Source organism: Thalassophryne amazonica, chromosome 4 (genome assembly GCF_902500255.1).
Source record: "Thalassophryne amazonica chromosome 4, fThaAma1.1, whole genome shotgun sequence".
Classification (NCBI taxonomy): Eukaryota; Metazoa; Chordata; class Actinopteri; order Batrachoidiformes; family Batrachoididae; genus Thalassophryne; species Thalassophryne amazonica.
The window spans coordinates 22,596,906-22,615,128 of record NC_047106.1 but is presented as its reverse complement, the minus strand read 5'-3'; the positions used below and the strand labels follow the sequence as shown (position 1 = coordinate 22,615,128).

The following is an 18,223-nucleotide window of genomic DNA, read 5'->3' as shown; positions in this document are numbered from 1 at the left end:
GTCTGTGCTTCAGTATTTCCATCTAGTTAACATTTCAGGTTTTATAATTTGTATGTTAACACCACTTACACTGTCAGCAGGTATTGGTTGCGTTGGTGACTTTAGCTCCATTGTGCCACCATGCGTATTGAGACTATAACCCAGTCATAATATTTAAAACCAGCACCCAAGCCAACCCTTAGGAAAACCATCGCCCAGTCTAAATCATATCAAATGTACTTTAATTGTCCTTGCAGGGAAATTTTGCTTGGACAAAAGTGCTACAACAGCTGCAGAGCAATGCAAAATAACAGAGACAACACACACAAAAAAACAGATACAACATAGATAAAATCAAAGATAAAATAAATTAAGCTGGGATATAAAAACCTGTATTACATGTGAGTTAATACAACAACCAAATTAAGGTTAGCCTGTTAGCGTTAGCGTGTTTGGTAACCCTGAGATGGTGTATATTCAGGCTTGATTTGTTAGCACCCACGTCCTTCCAGTATTGTCCAAGCTCCGCCTCTTTACCCATTATTGGGTTGGCTGGAGTTTGGAGGAGTTAAACACTACTAAGATGATGACGGTAATGAGCCGCACAACTTGAGCTTCAAAACAGCTTTTGAGAAAACCTGTAGATGATGTCATAAAGGCTTTGTCCAGTACAGTACAGTCTGTGTTCAAGTTAGACCTATATGTAGGCACTGAGGCCTGTTGGTGCCAGTGCTTATTTCCAGATTCTGTAGCATGAGGCAGATGAGAGTCCATTCGTCCCCCTGGATAGTGCGCCAGTATCACACAGGTTCCTTCTCCAGTCAAGGCCAGTACCCATTTCCAGCTGAGACAAGCTACCTGTCTGTTTCTTGGCCAAGGACACAGACAGGTAGCACGATCGGGATTCAGACCCAAGTCTACAGATTGGCAGACCAGGTCCTGATCCACTTAGCTACCTATTCTACAAATTGGCCCAATTGGCTTATTTTCCTGGAAGTAAAAATAAATCTTTATCCCAGATACTGAGAGAGATCCAGTACGCATATTAAGAAATGGGAGATATCCAGAACAGGATTACACTCCTTCTAGAACATACTGGTATGTCCATGACAGAGGATTTACAAAGGTGGGGGTATTTTGGTGCACTAAAATTTACAAACAGAAATTCAACTTTAATTAGAATGTTTAACCTTCATAGGTCCTATTTAAAACTTCCAACGACAACTCGGCAACATCATTTGATCAATAGAGAACTTTCTTTACTTGCAAATATTTTCAGGAATCTCAGTGTTGTATGTTCACGTTAATCAGCTCCATTCTCCTCAGAGTCCGCTGGTGTTATTTTGGAATGATTCCTCAATGTTTTTGTTACTCACTGTTTTCACTTGGGCTTCATCACAAAGGCATTTAACCATTGTGCTTGGAACGCAGGCGTGCCACAGTGCATTGTGGCCCAAACTGGTGACTGCTTGCGCTTGCTGTCTGTGCAGGACGTCATCCTCACGGTGACACACCAGCGATTCCACGTCAGCTAAACACTGCGTGAACAGAGGTCTGAAACGCGGCCTGTGAGTGCAGATGCTCCTAAACATCCAGTCGAGCATTCCCAGTATCCAGTTCAGTCCCTGTTTGACAATTACAGAGATGGCGTTGAAGAGGGAGTAACTACAGCAAACCCCCAACAGCATCAGCAGACAGTTGGCCATCTGGTAGGCCCGGGTGTGCTCGTGGTGCTGTTTCTGCCCACTCACCAAGTCCCCAAAGCCCACCGTGCTGAAGGCCACGAAGCAGAAGTACATGGACTCAAAGTAACTCCAGTCCTCCATCGCGGAATAGAGGGCCGCAGATGAACAGGTGACCACCATGACCGCACAGAAAAGGATGAGGGTGACTTGGAACACAGACGGCTTCCGTTCCTTATTCCTCCCGTCTTCACGAGCGCTGCTCTCATGTCCGCTGGAGGCGTGGACTTTTCTTCTGTGGCACCAGACAATCAGAAGGCTCAGGAATGTGATGACTCTCTCCAGGAAGAGATTGAAGAAGAGGATGGCAGTTGAGCAGCCCAGCAAACCATAGAAGACGAGCAAGACCTTCCCCGCTGTGGTGGATGGGGCCGTCACTCCGAAACCTACAGGAAACCAAAAAAAAAAAAAAAACAGCATTTCTTGTTGCCACTGTGGAACTTTCTTTAGTATGACACAGCGTTTTAGAGGTCAGACACAGCGACCTTTTAACATCAAGTCATCTGGATATATTGTAGTAAAATTCAGCGTAATCCACCATGATTAATGCACCTGTTTGGCCTCTTTGTGTGGAGTTTGCATGTTCTCCCTGTGTTTGTGTGGGTTCTCTCCGGGTGCTCCGGCTTCCTCCCACATCCAAAGACATGCAGATTAAGTGGATTGGAAACTTTAAAATTGCCTGTAGGTGTGTGTGGTGGTGAATGTGTTTGTTTGTCTATATGTGCCCCTGCAACAGACTGCCGTCCTGTACCCCACCTCACGCTCTATGACTGCTGGGACAGGCTCCAGCCACCCCGTGGAGTGAGTGGATGAAGATGAGTGAGTGGGAGTGAAGCTGTGCTCCAGATTTCATGCACTAAGAAGCTGACCTTTGTGCATTTTCTCTGCACATGAATATGACTCACTGCTTAAGTAGCCGAGACGGTGGAAACCTCATCCTTGCAAGCCCAGTTGCACATCTGGGTGTCTTTTTATCTCCCCTGCCACCAGTATGAAATACAGGGGTATATGGTGACCAGCATGTCCGTCCGTCCATCCATTCGTATCGTTTGTTAGCATGATATCTCAAGAACCAGTTGACCAATTTCATTCAGATTTAGCATAAGAGTGTACTTGGGTGATCCCCGACACTTTGTATTACTGATTTGTGTGGACCGGGCGATATGTCATCTCCTGATGACTCTATTTGTGCAGTCCAGGGGCCTCGTGTACAAAGCATGCTTACGCTCATAAGCCGATTTCAATTGCCAAATCCAGTGTTACTGGAGTTGCGTGCAGAACTGCGGCCGGCAACAGGGGCATTCCGGCGGCAGCTGGCCGATCAGTCAGGAGTGTACCAGTCAACCTTGAGCTGAGCCATGTCAACTGTGTGGGATGTAGTCATCCAAATGTCATCCAGGTACGTTACATTCCAACATTAAAGTGCAATTTGCAGAGCTATTGACTGCACACATATGCTAAAGGTGCCTTCATATGATGAATTTGTTTTATTTAATAGGAAACAGTTTCATTTTATCAGTGTTCAAATTATATGTGATGCACAAAAGCACTGGGTTGGGTTGGGAACAGGCTAGAAACTTGCATGGTGCACGATGGATGGTTGCTTGGGTAAATAGTTTATTCATGTAATTGTTCTGAATGAAAACCAGCGTGGGCACATTTGGGCATGTGCGTATTCAAATATGTTTTTTCTTATTATTATTAATGTGTTTTCTTTTTCTTGAAGTTGAAACTAGAGCTGCAGAGTTTCTTAAGGCCCCAATTGTCTTCCTGTGTTCAGTATTTGTCGTTAAACACCTGTGTAAAGTTGTGAATGTCATACACTGTCAGTCAGCGCACCTAATTATTATTGTTTTTTTTGTTTTTTTTACTTCAGTGTGTGCCCTGCTCTGAGCTCACTGCATTTATGGCCTCTCTCACACACACACACACACACACACACACGCTTCCACTTACATTTTTACTGGTTCTTGTTTATCCCGTTTGACAGGGTACCAAATAATTCTTCCCTGCATGTTTCCACTTCATGTCCAGTCATCTGTAGTTCACACTCAGTATAATTTGTTTTCTATGTTGGTGTTGACTAATCTGACGGAGAGGGGATTCCCAGCTCCCAGGCCCTATTTACATACATTTGTATATTTAAATAGGGGTGTGGTAAGGGAGGAGATTGGTACTTCTGCATGTGCGCTCAATTCCACGTTCAGTGGGATGCACAAACAGAATGTGCTTGGATCCATGCGTACGCACACTTTGATACACCCGGATATTTTTGTGCTTACGCCAGTTTCTGGGTTTTGGCGTATGCCATGTTTTAGTAGGAAAACCACACAAGTCTTTGTACATGAGGCCCCTGGTGTTTCTCTTTTCCCCTTTAATGCTGTTATTGGGCTGTTATTTAGTAACTTTTTTTGGCATTGTATTCTGTTACATTAGTATGTATTAGGCTTTCTTTGTTCCTTGTGTTTTGTGTTCTTGCCGTCACATACTTTGGGGTCAAGTCACACACAGTCTCCTGTAATTAGTCACACTCGTGCGCTCTCATCCTTTGCATGTTTCTCATTACAGCCTCTTTCTTATTTTAGTTTTCCTGTCCTGCTGTCCTGCTGTCTTGGTGTCCTGCGTCATGCTTGTTGTCCTTCTGACGTATTTAAATGTTTCCTTTTTGTATAGTCTTTTGCTTTGTCTTCTGGATTCTTTTTTGCCTGTTGCTTTTGGCTTGTCGCCTTTGAGTTAACTGTGCACCAAACCCTGGGCTGTTGACCTTTGAGCTACTTGCACTTTCCTCCAGAATGATGCTTTGTTTTTTGCGATCCAGTGAAGCCTCTTTGAGAGGTCTCTGTGCAGGCCATGTGTCACTTCCATCCTTTACTTCTGTCAATACATCTCACAGTTGGATTGTTTTTATCATTAGTAACCAAACTCCTGGGAAAAGGAAACATTATCTTTGGTGCCTCCGCAGCCTTTCCTCCCGGATCACTGTCAGAACACTTAAACAACTAATCTAATAGTTAAAAATAAATCATTGTAACTTCAAACAAGAGGTGGTGTAGAGGCCAGATAGAAAATGAAAGACTTCATTGGGCTGAGGCATATACACTGCAATATAAATGTAAAAATAAATATACTGGATACATGACTGCAATCGTGCTTTTCACTCTGTGAAGTCATTCATACCAATCAATCACAAACATTTTGTCAATCAATATGTGCTGTAGATTATCCATCTAGGCTTCTTGGTTGTTGAGATATACATGTTTACTAGAGCGTTGCTCGTGGGGATCCACGGGTTCTAGATTGGATAGTGTTTATAAAATAGGTAGGTGACATTTTTGAAGGGTGCCAACAATTTAAGCAAAATTTCTATAATGATTTTAACTGAAAGGGCAGGAAATTAAAATGAGAAGGTTTTGTGAATAATTGTATTCATTATTTGGCAGATGTAGCTGATGTCACGTTTTACAACGGGCAAGGTTGAGATATTTCCTTTATTCAGAGCTTGTCTGGTTACCAGGGACTGATTAATGTTTGACATCAACGTCCATTGTTCACTGTTGTTACATCATAGCCCTAATTTCTCCAAAAATATTAGTCCTATCACCGTTTTGGTGGTGTTCATCCATGACCCAAAATGCATAAACATACCAAACGGAAAATGTCAGCTCTCCCCAGTTTCTACATGATCAAAGACATGCATACACATGAACAGAGGCTACTTGGCATGTAATATACAGATAAATATTTTAGGACTATGTTTTGTTGCTCTTTGAACCAAACTACTCCAGAATTTAATCACCTCTAGGTATCTATCCCACTAATTTTCCCACCAAGTTTGAAGGAAATCTATCCAGCCATTTTTAATTTATTGTGTCCAGACACACACACACACACACACACACACACACACACACACACACACACACACACACACACACACACACACACACACACACACACACACACACACACACACACACACACACACACACACAGACTCCAGTGAAAACAATACCCTGCTGAGTATGCCTCCTTCACTGATGGGTAATAAAACAGAGGAGAAGCAAGTTCTTGTGCAGCGAGCTACAGTACAGTCATTTGCCCAATTCTGGAACACTTTTTTGAAAGTCCCGCTGTCGTCTTCTTTGTCTTTCGGTTGTTCCCATTAGGGGTCGCCACAGCGGATCAATCGTTTCCATCTCACCCGGTCCTCTGTTTCTTCCTCTGTCACACCAACCACCTGCATGTCCTCCCTCAGCACATCCATAAACCTCCTCTTTGGCCTCCCTCTTCTCCTCTTGCCTGGTGGCTCCATCCTCAGCATCCTTCTCCCTATACCTGGGTCCCTCCTCTGCACATGTCCAAACCATCTCAATCTCGCCTCTCTGACTTTGTCTCCAAACCGTCCCACCTGAGCTGCCCTTCTGATATGTTCATTCCTAGTCTTGTCCATTCTTGTCACTCCCAAAGAGAATCTCAACATCTTCAGCTCTGCCACCTGCAGCTCTGCTTCCTGTCTTTTTGTTAGTGCCACTGTCTCTAAGCCGTACAACATAGCTGGTCTCACTACTGTCTTGTAAACTTTCCCCTTCACTCTTGCTGATATTCTTCAGTCACAAATCACTCCTGCCACCTTTCTCCATCCACTCCATCCTGTCTGCACTCTCTTCTTCACTTCTCTACCACACTCTCCATTGCTTCGAACAGTTGACCCCAAGTATTTAAACTCATCTACTTTCACCACTTCTACTCTTTGTAACTGCACTATTCCACTGGGCTCCCTCCCATTCACACGCATGTACTCAGTCTTGCTTCTACTGACTTTCATTCCCCTTCTCTCCAAAGCATATCTCCACCTCTGCAGACTAGACTCAACTTGCTCTCTACTCTCACTACAGATCACAATGTCATTTGCAAACATTATAGTCCATGGAGACTCCTGTCTGATCTCATCCGTCAACTTGTCCATCACCATTGCGATAAAGAAAGGACTCAGAGCTGATCCTTGGTGTAATCCCACCTCCATCTTGAATGAGTCTGTCATTCCGACTGTGCATCTCACCATTGTCACACTCTTCTTGTACATGTCCTGCATTACCCTAACATACTTTTCTGCCATTCCAGACTTCCTCATACAATACCACAGCTCTTCCCTTGGCACCCTATCATAAGCTTTTTCTAAGTCCACAAATACACAATGTAACTCTTTCTGGCCTTCTCTGTACTTCTCCAACAGTATTCTCAGAGCAAACATTGCATCTGTAGTGCTCTTTCTCAGCATGAAACCATATTGCTGCTCACAGATCTTCATCTGTTTCCTAAGCCTAGCTTCTACTACTCTTTACCATAACTTCATGCTGTGGCTGATCAGCTTTATGCCTCTGTAGTTACTGCAGCTCTGCACATCACCCTTGTTCTTGAAAATAGAAACCAGCACACTTCGTCTCCACTCCTCAGGCATCCTCTCACTTTCCAAGATTTTATTAAACAATCTGGTGAGAAACTCTACTGCCATATCTCTCCTAGACATTTCCATGCCTCCACTGGAATGTCATCTGGACCAACTGCCTTTCCACTCTTCATCCTCTTCATAGCATCCCTCACTTCTTCCTTACTAATCTCTTGTACTTCCTGATTTACTCTCACCATATCATCCAGCCTTTCCTCTCGCTCATTTTCTTCATTCATCTGCTCCTCAAAATATTCCCTCCACCTCTCAGCACACACTCCTCACTTGTCAGCACATTACCATGTGCATCTTTTACCATCCTAACTTGCTGCACATCCTTTCCAGCTCTGTCCCTTTGTCTGGCCAATCGGTACAAGTCCTTTTCTCCTTCCTTACTATTCAACTTCTTGTACAGCTCGCAATATACCTTTTCCTTCGCTTTTGCCACTTCTCTTTTCGCCTTACGCTGCATCTCCTTGTACTCCTTTCTACTTTCTTCATCTCTCCGATTATCCCAAAACGTTTTTGCCAACCTCTTTCTCCTTATGCTTTCCTGGACCTCTTCATTCCACCACCAAGTCTCCTTGTCTTCCTTGCCCTGTCCAGATGTCATACCCAGTACTGTCCTAGCTGTCTCCCTCACCACATCTGCAGTACTTTTCCAGTTGTCCAAAATTGCTTCCCCTCCAACCAGTGCTTCTCTCACCTGCTCACTAAATTTCACACAACAGCGAGCTACAGTACAGTCATTTGCCCAGTTCTGGATCACTTTTTTGAAAGCTCCATACAGAGCCATAATGCAACTGAATATCCTTTATTTGGGATTGTTGTATTGGGTATGTGGATGTTATCTATCTGAAAAAGTCAGGATGGAGTAGCCATTCTACTTAAAGTGCGAAGCCACATTATATGTGGTGCAAATATTTGCCTGAAATGGATCACTTTGCCCGGTTCTGGATCACGACACTCTGTGTCACTTTGGTGGCATTCCTGGCATCTGGCTGGAGCCCTTCTAATGCAGAATGATACACACTGTGCCCGAGAATGTGTTTTGAACACAAAATTATATAAATTCTACTTATTAAATGAGAAGTAGGGTTGGTGGCCAAGTGGTTAATGCGCTTGGTTTCAGTTCAAAAGGCTCCAGGTTCAAATACCACCCCTGCCACATTTCTCCATGTAATGTGGAGTTGCGTCAGGAAGGGCATCCGGCGTAAAACCTGTGCCAATTCAACATGCAGATCCACCTTGGATTTGCTGTGGCAACCCCGAGTGCAAACAAGGGAAGCAGCCGAAGGGACTTTACTATACTTATTAAATGAAAATTGACTTAGTTTCGAAAGGCACTGTTAAACGTTTTTACAAGCAAAAAATGAAGTGTTTTTAAATCACTCCCCTCCCCCATCTTGCAGGATCAGACCATCTCTGCCCACCCACAAAGCCACAACAAAAGGCTGTCCAAACCTGGCCTGAGGGAGCGCTCTCCCAGCTACAGGACTGCTTGTCACGGACTGTATGAGATTTATTTTCCAGCCACAACCTGCAGGAGTACACTGACACCATACTCTCTTACATTAAGAACTATGTTGACACTGTCACCATCAAGAAAAGGGTCAGGATTTTTCCCAACAAGAAACCCTGGATGAACAGCGTAGTCCAGTCCGTATTAAAAAGCTGCAACATCGCCTTTAAATCAGGGGACAGGGCCCTGTGCAGCGCGGCCAGGTCCGATCTGAAAAGAGGCATCAGAGAGGCCAAGGCTGCCTACAAGAAGACAGAGGACCACTTCGCTGTGAATGACCCCAGAAGGATGTGGCAGGGAATAAATCATATAACCAACTACAGAAGCAGCAACCCAGGAAATGCTAGGTCTGATGCCTCGCTGGCAGAGGAGCTGAACCGCTTCTTTGCCTGCTTTGAAGCAGACAGACCAGCAGCAACTCCACACCCACCACCCTCCAGCACTAGCACACTAACACTTCAGGAGCACGAAGTGAGATGTGTGCTGAAGGCAGTGAACCCCAGGAAGGCGGCCGGCCCCAGTGGTGTACCTGGAAAGATACTCAAAGCGTGCGCTGACCAACTGGCTGGAGTTTTCACCTGCATCTTTAACCTGTCGCTGTCACAGGCCATCATTCCACTCTTCCTCAAATCTTCCCCCATCATCCCAGTCCCAAAGAAGTCAGCAGTGGAGAGCATAAATGACTACAGGCCTGTTGCACTTACGCCTGTGGTAGGAAAGTGCTTTGAAAGACTGGTCTCTCAGCACATCAGGGCCTGTCTGCCTCCCACTCTGGACCCCCACCAGTTTGCCTAGCGCAGACTGCTCCACAGGGATGCTATCACCACAGCGCTCCACACCACGCTGAGCCACCTGGAGCACCAGGGGAGCTATGTGAGGATGCTCTTTCTGGACTTCAGCTCAGCTTTCAACCACATCATCCCAGAGATCCTGGTCCAGAAACTGACACATCTGGGCATCTCCACCCACATCTGCCAGTGGATCAAGGACTTCCTCACAAACTGCCCACAGTCCGTAAAACCTGGCCCCCACCTTTCGTCCACCATCACACTCAGCACCGGTTCCCCTCAAGGCTGTGTACTGAGCCTCCGCCTGTTCACCCTTTACACTCACGACTGCTCTCCGACCTATCTCTCAAACACAAACATAAAGTTTGCGGATGATACCACCATGGTTGGGCTCATCACAGGAAGGGATGAGTCTGATTACAGAGACGAGGTCAATCGACTGACAGCATGGTGTTCAGCTAACAACCTGCCGCTGAACACCACAAAAACAAAAGAAATAGTCCTGGACTTCAGGAAGAACAGAGCTGACCCAGCCCCGCTCTACATCTAAGGGGACTGTGTGGAAAGGGTCAGCTCCATCAGGTTCCTGGGAGTGCAGCTCTCTGACAGCCTCTCCTGGACTGCCAACACCACAGTGGTGGTGAAGAAAGCCCAGCAGCGACTCCACTTCCTGAGGGTGCTCAGGAGGAACAATCTGGAGGAGAAGCTGCTGGTATTGTTCTACAGAGCCACCATCAAGAGCATCCTGATGTACTGCATTACAGTGTGGTACGGGGGGTGCTCAGCAGCAGACAGGAAAGCGCTGCAGAGGGTGATCAAAATGGCCCAGAGGATCACTGGTTGCTCTCTGCCCAGCCTGGAAGACATTGCCAGCTCTCGCTACCTCAGCAGAGCTGCCAGCATCAGCAAAGACACATCCCACCCCTGCAACCACCTGTTTGACATATTATCCTCCGGCCGACAGTATAGGTCAATCAAAACTAGGACAAACAGACTCAGGGACAGCTTTCTCCCCAGAGCGATCACTGCACTGAACAATAACAAACCACTTTAATCTGCACTTTTCAAGGTCCTTGTGCAATATCTGTAAACCATGTGTAATATTTCCCGTGCAATATTATTCCACAGTTGTAAATCATTCTCATTTTACATTTTACTTTGGTCCGCATTTTATTTATCCATCCATCCATACATCCATCCATTTTCTTCCGCTTTATCCAGAGTCGGGTCGCGGGGGCAGCATCTCAAGCAAAGCCGCCCAGACCTCCCGATCCACACACACCTCCCCCAGCTCCTCCGGGGAAACCCCAAGGCATTCCCAAGCCAGCCGAGAGATGTAGTCCCTCCAGCGTGTCCTGGGTCTTCCCCAGGCCTCCTCCCAATGGGACGTGCCCGGAACACCTCTCCAGCGAGGCATCCAGGGGCCATCCAAAAAGATGCCCAAGCCACCTCAACTGACTCCTTTCGACGTGTTGGAGCAGCGGCTCGACTCGGAGCTCCTCCCAAGTGACCGAGCTCCTCACCCTATCTCTAAGGGAGCGCCCAGTCACCCTGCGGAGGAAACTCATCTCGGCCGCTTGTACTCGCGATCTCGTTCTTTTGCTCATGAGCCAAATCTCATGACCATAGGTGAGGATCGGAATGTAGATCAATCGGTAAATCGAGAACTCTGCCCCCCTACTCAGCTCTCTCTTCACCACGACGGTCCGATACAGCGACCGCATCACTGCAGATGCTGCACCAATCCGTCTATCGATCTCACGCTCCATCCATCCCTCACTCGTGAACAAAACTCCGAGATACTTAAACTCCTCCACTTGAGGCAAGGACACTCCACCTACCTGAAAATGGCAAAGCACCTTTTTGAGAACCATGGCCTCAGATTTGGAGGTGTTGATTTTCATCCCAGATGCTTCACACTCGGCTGCAAACCGCTCCAGTGCACGCTGAAGGTCCTGATTTGACGAAGCCAACAGAACCACATCGTCTGCAAACAGCAGAGACGAGATTCTGTGGTTCCCAAACCAGACCCCCTCTACACCCTGGCTGCGCCTAGAAATTCTGTCCGTAAAAATAATGAACATAACCGGTGACAAAGGGGAGCCCTGGTGGAGGCCAACGTGCACTGGAAACAGGTCAGCGAGGTCTTCAACTCCCACTTCCGGGAGAGCTTCTCCCAGATCCCGGGGGAGGTTGGAGACATGGAGTCAGAGACCATGTTCTCCACCTCCATTGTCAATGCGGCCGCTCGTAGCTGTGGTCGCAAGGTCTCTGGTGCCTGTCGCGGCGGCAATCCCCGAACCCGGTGGTGGACACCGGAAGTAAGGGATGCCGTCAAGCTGAAGAAGGAGTCCTACTTATCTTTGTTGGTAGGTGGGACCCCAGAGGTTGCAGCACACTGGACCAGCTCTACACGCTACATCGGGTGCTCGAGGGTTCATGAGAGTTCGCCCAACCAGTCCACATGTGTTTTGTGGATCTGGAGAAGGCGTTCGACCGTGTCCCTTGGGGCACCCTGTGGGGAGTGCTCCGGGAGTACAGGGTCCTTTGCTAAGGGCTATCCGGTCCCTGTACGACCGCAGCAGGAGCTTGGTTCGCATTGCCGGTAGTAAGTCAAACCTGTTTCCAGTGCATGTTGGCCTCCACCAGGGCTCCCCTTTGTCACCGGTTATGTTCATTATTTTTATGGACAGAATTTCTAGGCGCAGCCAGGGTGTAGAGGGGGTCTGGATTGGGAACCACAGAATCTCGTCTCTGCTGTTTGCGGACGATGTGGTTCTGTTGGCTTCATCAAATCAGGACCTTCAGCGTGCACTGGGGCGGTTTGCAGCCGAGTGTGAAGCGCCCGGGATGAAAATCAGCACCTCCAAATCCGAGGCCATGGTTCTTGACTGGAAAAAGGTGCTTTGCCCTCTTCAGGTCGGTGGAGTGTCCTTGCCTCAAGTCGAGGAGTTTAAGTATCTCGGGGTCTTGTTCACGAGTGAGGGACGGATGGAGCGTGAGATCGACAGACGGATCGGTGCAGCATCTGCAGTGATGCGGTCGCTGTATCGGACCGTCGTGGTGAAGAGAGAGCGAGTAGGTGGGCAAAGCTCTCGATTTACCGATCGATCTACATTCCGATCCTCACCTATGGTCATGAGATTTGCCTCATGACCGAAAGAACGAGATCGCGAATACAAGTGGCCGAGATGGGTTTCCTCCGCAGGGTGGCTGGGCGCTCCCTTAGAGATAGCGTGAGGAGCTCGGTCACTCGGGAGGAGCTCGGAGTCGAGCCACTGCTCCTCCACGTCTAAAGGAGTCAGTTGAGGTTGCTCGGGCATCTTTTCCAGATGCCCCCTGGACACTTCGCTGGAGAGGTGTTCCAGGCACGTCCCATTGGGAGGAGGCCCCGGGGAAGACCCAGGACACGCTGGAGGGACTACATCTCTCGGCTGGCTTGGGAATGCCAGCCGAGAGATCCACACACACCTCCCCCAGCTCCTCCGGGGGAGGTGTGTGTGGATCGGGAGGTCGGGTCGCTGCTGCCCCTGCGACCCGACTCCGGATAAAGCGGAAGAAAATGGATGGATGGATGGATCTTTTCCTATCTACAATATTAAATGATGAGCTATATATTAAATGATGCAACAGACAAAAGGTTCTCTAGTCACAGCCATAGAAGCGTGTCACACCTTCAGAGTTGTCTTGGTGGTTACCCTCACTTTTCTCCTTCTTCCACAGCCAATCAGTTTTTGAAAACTGCCTACTCGAGACAGATTTACCATAGTGCATCATAGTTTTTGTGTTCGGAGGAGTGTTTCTAATTAGAATAAAAATGAAAAATTTCATAATCATTTTAGAAAAGAAAAATATTTCTTCAAAAGTAAAAAGATATGACCAGCCTCATTTGAAATTGATTGATAGCCTTTGCGCTCTGTCCACTATCTGAACATGCACTTTGTCACCGTGGAAACTCAGAGTGATTGCACAGAGCACAGATCAATTTCCGTTCGACAACAGATTTCATGTTTGCCGACTGCAGCTGACTGATGATTTATGTTCCATGTGTGGACTTGGCCAGGCTGACTTCCATTTGCTCCTTTCCAGCAGTAAAAATTCCACATGCACCCACATTTCAATTCCCATAAATATCCTCCCTTTCCTTCCTTCTTTCATTTTTTACAGACAAACATTCAGATTTGAGCAGGATGACAATGATTTTACAGTAATTGACTTGGCAACACTTACTGTTCCTCTGTGAGAATAGACAAAAATAATCCACAGATGTCAAAGCCAACCAACGTCACATACAGTCACTTGCCCAGTTCTGGATCATTGCATTGGCTTTTACTTTTTAATTCGGGAGAAATCTCACTTCCACACATTTAAAACCCTCCTTTGCTCTCCATCTCTAACAACATAAATAAAACATGAAGTGAGCTAATAACCCTTTAAAAGAAGCATTATTTTGTTCATGATGGTTGAATTGTGGATAGACGCTGTTTCCAGTTATATACTACGGAGCCCTGGAAGTGTCACTGCAAAATGTTTTGCATGTGGAGAGAATGTGCACACATTTTATTATATTGTGCGCTCGTTTTATTATATTGTGCGCTCGTTTTGTTATATTGTGCGCATGTTTTAAGCATTGTTTGAGTAAAACAAAGGCATGATCTACTTAAACGTGGCCAGAATTTGTAAAACGTGCATTCAATATTGTCATTGGCTATTAGTCAACAAACCAGCAGACAGTGTAATACATTTCCCCATGAGAAATGGATCTGGTCAGGGTATATCATCATGGTTTGGACGCACAAGGACATACAGAGAGCTCTAGCTGCCCAGCATGGCATCATCTGGAGTTTAAGCACCTTAAAAAGGATGCTGAGGGCGAAGCATCTCCCCATCTTGAGGATGACAATTTAGGTCATATTATGGAGTTCATTTTGAACGAAAGGAAACGTTTTATTAATTCTAGGGCTCGATTAAAGGAAAACGTGCGCACGAATTATCACGGCCATTAAAACGTGCACGTTTTATTAATTTGAGAGCATGTTTTATTAATTCGTGGGCTCAATTAAAGGAAAACGTGAGCACAAATTATCATGGCCAGAAAAACAAAAAACAAAATCACTTTAAGTGACCTCTCCCTGGTTCCGTAATATACAACGTAGTACTACAGAGAAATAAGTTGATCTTTTGTTATGAGAGCTCTTGCAACACAGCACATGTATGCTTTTTCAGAAATAATGTGGAATCTCAATAAACTTATTTCAATTTAGCAACTTTTTACTGACCATATATGGACCAAATAATGCAGGTTTGAAGGTATTTCAGAATCAGAATCGCCTTTGTCATTGTAATTTACATTGCAACGAGATTTGAACAAACTTGGTATATGCATTAGCTACGGCCATGATCAACACCAGTTTTGAAAATCAGGGTGAAATTTTCAAGCTTTTCAAAAATTTCATCCTGATTCACCACATCGTGGCTAGTGTGTGGTTTCTTCTAGATGTTCATAGTCTTAACAGCTTCAGTCATGTTCGAACGTTTTTAAACAGGGTAGTCCTAGTGAGTACAGCTTGATACTTGTTTGTGCTCCATCTGGGTAAAAATGTGAAGCAGAAGCAGCGTTTGTTCCGGTTCTGGTTATAGGGCACAGCCGGTCGTGGCTCCTTTCTTTTGTTTTTGGGTAGATTGCCAGGTCTGCACTTCATAAGACAGCTAGTTGCCAGATCTGCACTTTATAAGCCAACCCGTTAGGAGGCAAAGCAGTCTCTTCCCATGTTTGCACTTTTTGTGGATGGTGGTGATCGTAATAGAACGGTGCCCTGTGGAATAGGGGTGTAAGATATGTGTGCATCGAGTGAAATTATAGTGATATTATTTTGGATGCAAATGATGTTACCATTTGTAGCAGCTATCAGTATCTTCATGGCATTAGGTTGTTAAACCACAATTACTGAGGAGATTATCGGGTCATAATTTTTAATGCCCACACAAAAGCAAAACCATTATGAGAACCACTGCTCAGCTGCCAAAATATGATGTAATGAACACTGAAACCATGGTTAGACTGTTAGCTGAACTTGTTGGTACGATGCTACCAAAGTTAGCATTTATAGCATCTATCGATGCAGTGCTGTGACTGTGGAGGTAGTTTGTTCAAGTTAATCCATGATTAACCCCCCAAAAAACCCCAATATGAGAACCACCACTAAACCCCCAGAAATATGATTTAATAAACATCCAACCTGAGGTTGGCCTGTTAGCTGAGGTTGTCCGTTGGATGCTAATGGTGTTAGCATTTGTAGCTGCTATAGGTAGCATGAGGATTTTCGGTTGAGTTCATCCACTAATGAGGAAGTAAGCAGGTCATAATTTTTAATGGTTACTCCAAAGCAAAACTGATATGAACCAACCTCAGCATCCCAAAATATGACTTAATAAACATCCAATCGAGGTTAGCTTGTGAACTGAGCTTGTCAGTGTTTGGGCTTTGTTTGTCCTGCTCAAGTCATGCACGGCTTTGTATGTGCTACCTCTTTAGCCATATATGGGCTGCGGACGGAGACACACACACGCACATAGGGACGTGCATGCATACCTGTGCATGCAGTTGTGCATTAGCCGCTTTATGCATTAGATAGTAATGCTATAGGCCTTTCACAGGAATCAACACATTTACCAAAATAAAATCCAATAATGAATATAAATAATGAAAGTATACTACAACAGTGCACATAAGTCACAAATTAATGTCCTGATTCACATTTTTATTATAGTCTCTACAATCCATGTTCATCTGACAATTTCTTTTTTTATTTAAACTGTGTCAAATAACATCCATGTTGTCCTTCTCACATTTATTTTTTCATCTTGTTTATTTTGGAATGTATCACATTTTGACTTTGTCCAGTGTGTGTGTGGGTGGGCGCTCACGCTCTCATGAGGACTGGCCAGCATCTGAGCATGTGGGAGAGTGTGAAGCAGCCCCACCAGCTGATTTCACTTCCACCACATAAATTGCAGTTTACATGACAGATAAAAAGAGTGGAAATTAAATCACACAAATAAGGGTGACGAAGACGTGAACTCATTCTTGTGTGAGTGCTTTACTGTGGACACTAGCACGTCAGCTGACTGCCGACTGACTGACAGCTGGACATGACCATGCACGCAAGGTGTTACATTACAACACAGACAGAAATACGCCATACCAAACGCCGTTTTGTCAGTTATTACGGTGAAAATCAAAGACTTCCTCTTGGCTACATCGTCTAATTTCTTTTTTCAATATCTCCTTGTTAATTTTAGGCCATTTTACGCTCCTGTTGTAGGACAGTGATGGTAGTACAGTGGTAAAGTATCCCTCTGTTAATCAGAGCTTTTGTAAATTGCAGGTTTGAATCCCACAGGTGACATGTATTTTTTTCTTTTTCTTCACAGCAGCAGCGTGATGTGGTGCAACATGTTCAAGCTGTTTTTTATTTTTCCCACAACAGTAGCGCGATGTGGTGCAACATGTTCCTTTTATTTTTTTCCCATAACAGTGGCACAATGTGGTGCAACATGTTCCAGCTGTGTTTGTGCACGTGCATGAGCGTGCACAAAACCGTCCCCAGTGTGTTGTGCACACCTGCGCGACCATGCGTCTCTCATGACAGCAAGTGGAATGTTTTGTGGTTCCATTTCATGTTTGGTTCGAGGATTTTCTTCCGGTTTCTGTGTCTGAATGACCAGATGATCAGTCCATGTTAAATTCTTTATTGCATAAAAGAATCTTTGGAAGAGTGCGTGTATGCAGTGCATCTGTAAAGTATTCGTAGGGCTTCACTTTTTCCACATTTTGTTATGTTACAGCCTTATTCAGAAATGGAGTAAATTCATTTTTTCTCCTCAGACTTCTACTCACAACACCCTGTAATGACATCTAAACTAATAATTAAATAAATAAGTAATTAATAATCTAAACTTTAATTTTTGCAAATTTATTAAAAGTAAATAAGAAATCACTTGTGGAGAAAGTGAAGTGCTGTGAATACTTTCCAGATGCACTGTAGTAGTTTTGTCATCCTGTAACAGCTTTTATTCCTGTGGCTGCAGTTTGTTGATTGTACGAGTATTCTCTGCATACCTTTCACTTGACTCACCAATGGTGGAGACCACAGTTCCCACAAAGTAGAAAGCACCTGGAATGTCCCAGAGGGCTCGGCTGCCTTCTGCCCGGATGCCTGCCGTCCTCGCCTTCTCATAGTGACACAACAGGTATTTCAGGTCTTCATGCTTGATGTTATGCTTTCTAGTGAAGTCCATGAGCCTTCTCTGCCAGAGCTGGTGTGCCTGCAGCTCCGCTGGCCTCTCCAAGCAAGAGAACATTGCAGCACCAGCCAGCATGTAAAGAGCGATGAGGAAAAACAGCAGGAAAAAACGAGCGGTTTCTCTGCTGGGTAACACGACCCAGCAGCAGTCTTTCATTGATGACATCTGTGGAGTTTTGAGGCTGATTCTGTAAAGCTAAAATATGCGCACATCAATAAGAGGAGAGATGTTTGTAAAGATGTTTGGTCTCATAGGATCCTGGTTTTGCTTTCATTTTTTTTTTTGTTCCAACCTATTGTCTGTTCAATAGATTCTTGCAGCTTTAATCTCGACGATATTTCATTTAGCATCGCTTACCAAACATCAGATTTCCCATGCAGAGGTGCATTGGTGATTGTTGCGTCTGTGTCCGGCTTTGGCACCGACTTTAATAACCGGT

At 45.3% G+C, this 18,223-nt stretch overlaps 1 protein-coding gene across 1 annotated transcript; it reads right to left on the bottom strand.

Moving 5' to 3' along the window:
- Nucleotides 1-1,301: 1,301 nt before the first annotated feature.
- Nucleotides 1,302-17,940, bottom strand: si:ch211-261a10.5 (potassium channel subfamily K member 13). Its single transcript, XM_034168723.1, has 2 exons — nucleotides 17,616-17,940; nucleotides 1,302-2,107 (listed from the first exon to the last, which is right to left on the bottom strand). The coding sequence occupies exons 1-2, from the start codon at nucleotides 17,938-17,940 to the stop codon at nucleotides 1,302-1,304; spliced, it is 1,131 nt and encodes a 376-aa protein (XP_034024614.1).
- Between the last annotated feature and the right edge of the window lie 283 nt (nucleotides 17,941-18,223).

Excerpts from the sequence above, each read along its gene's own strand:
- si:ch211-261a10.5 (XM_034168723.1), bottom strand. The coding sequence starts at position 17,940 with ATGAAAGACTGCTGCTGGGTCGTGTTACCCAGCAGAGAAACCGCTCGT. Across the intron at positions 2,108-17,615 it reads AACTGTGGTCTCCACCATTG|GTTTCGGAGTGACGGCCCCA; the intron begins GTGAGTCAAGTG and ends GGTTTCCTGTAG.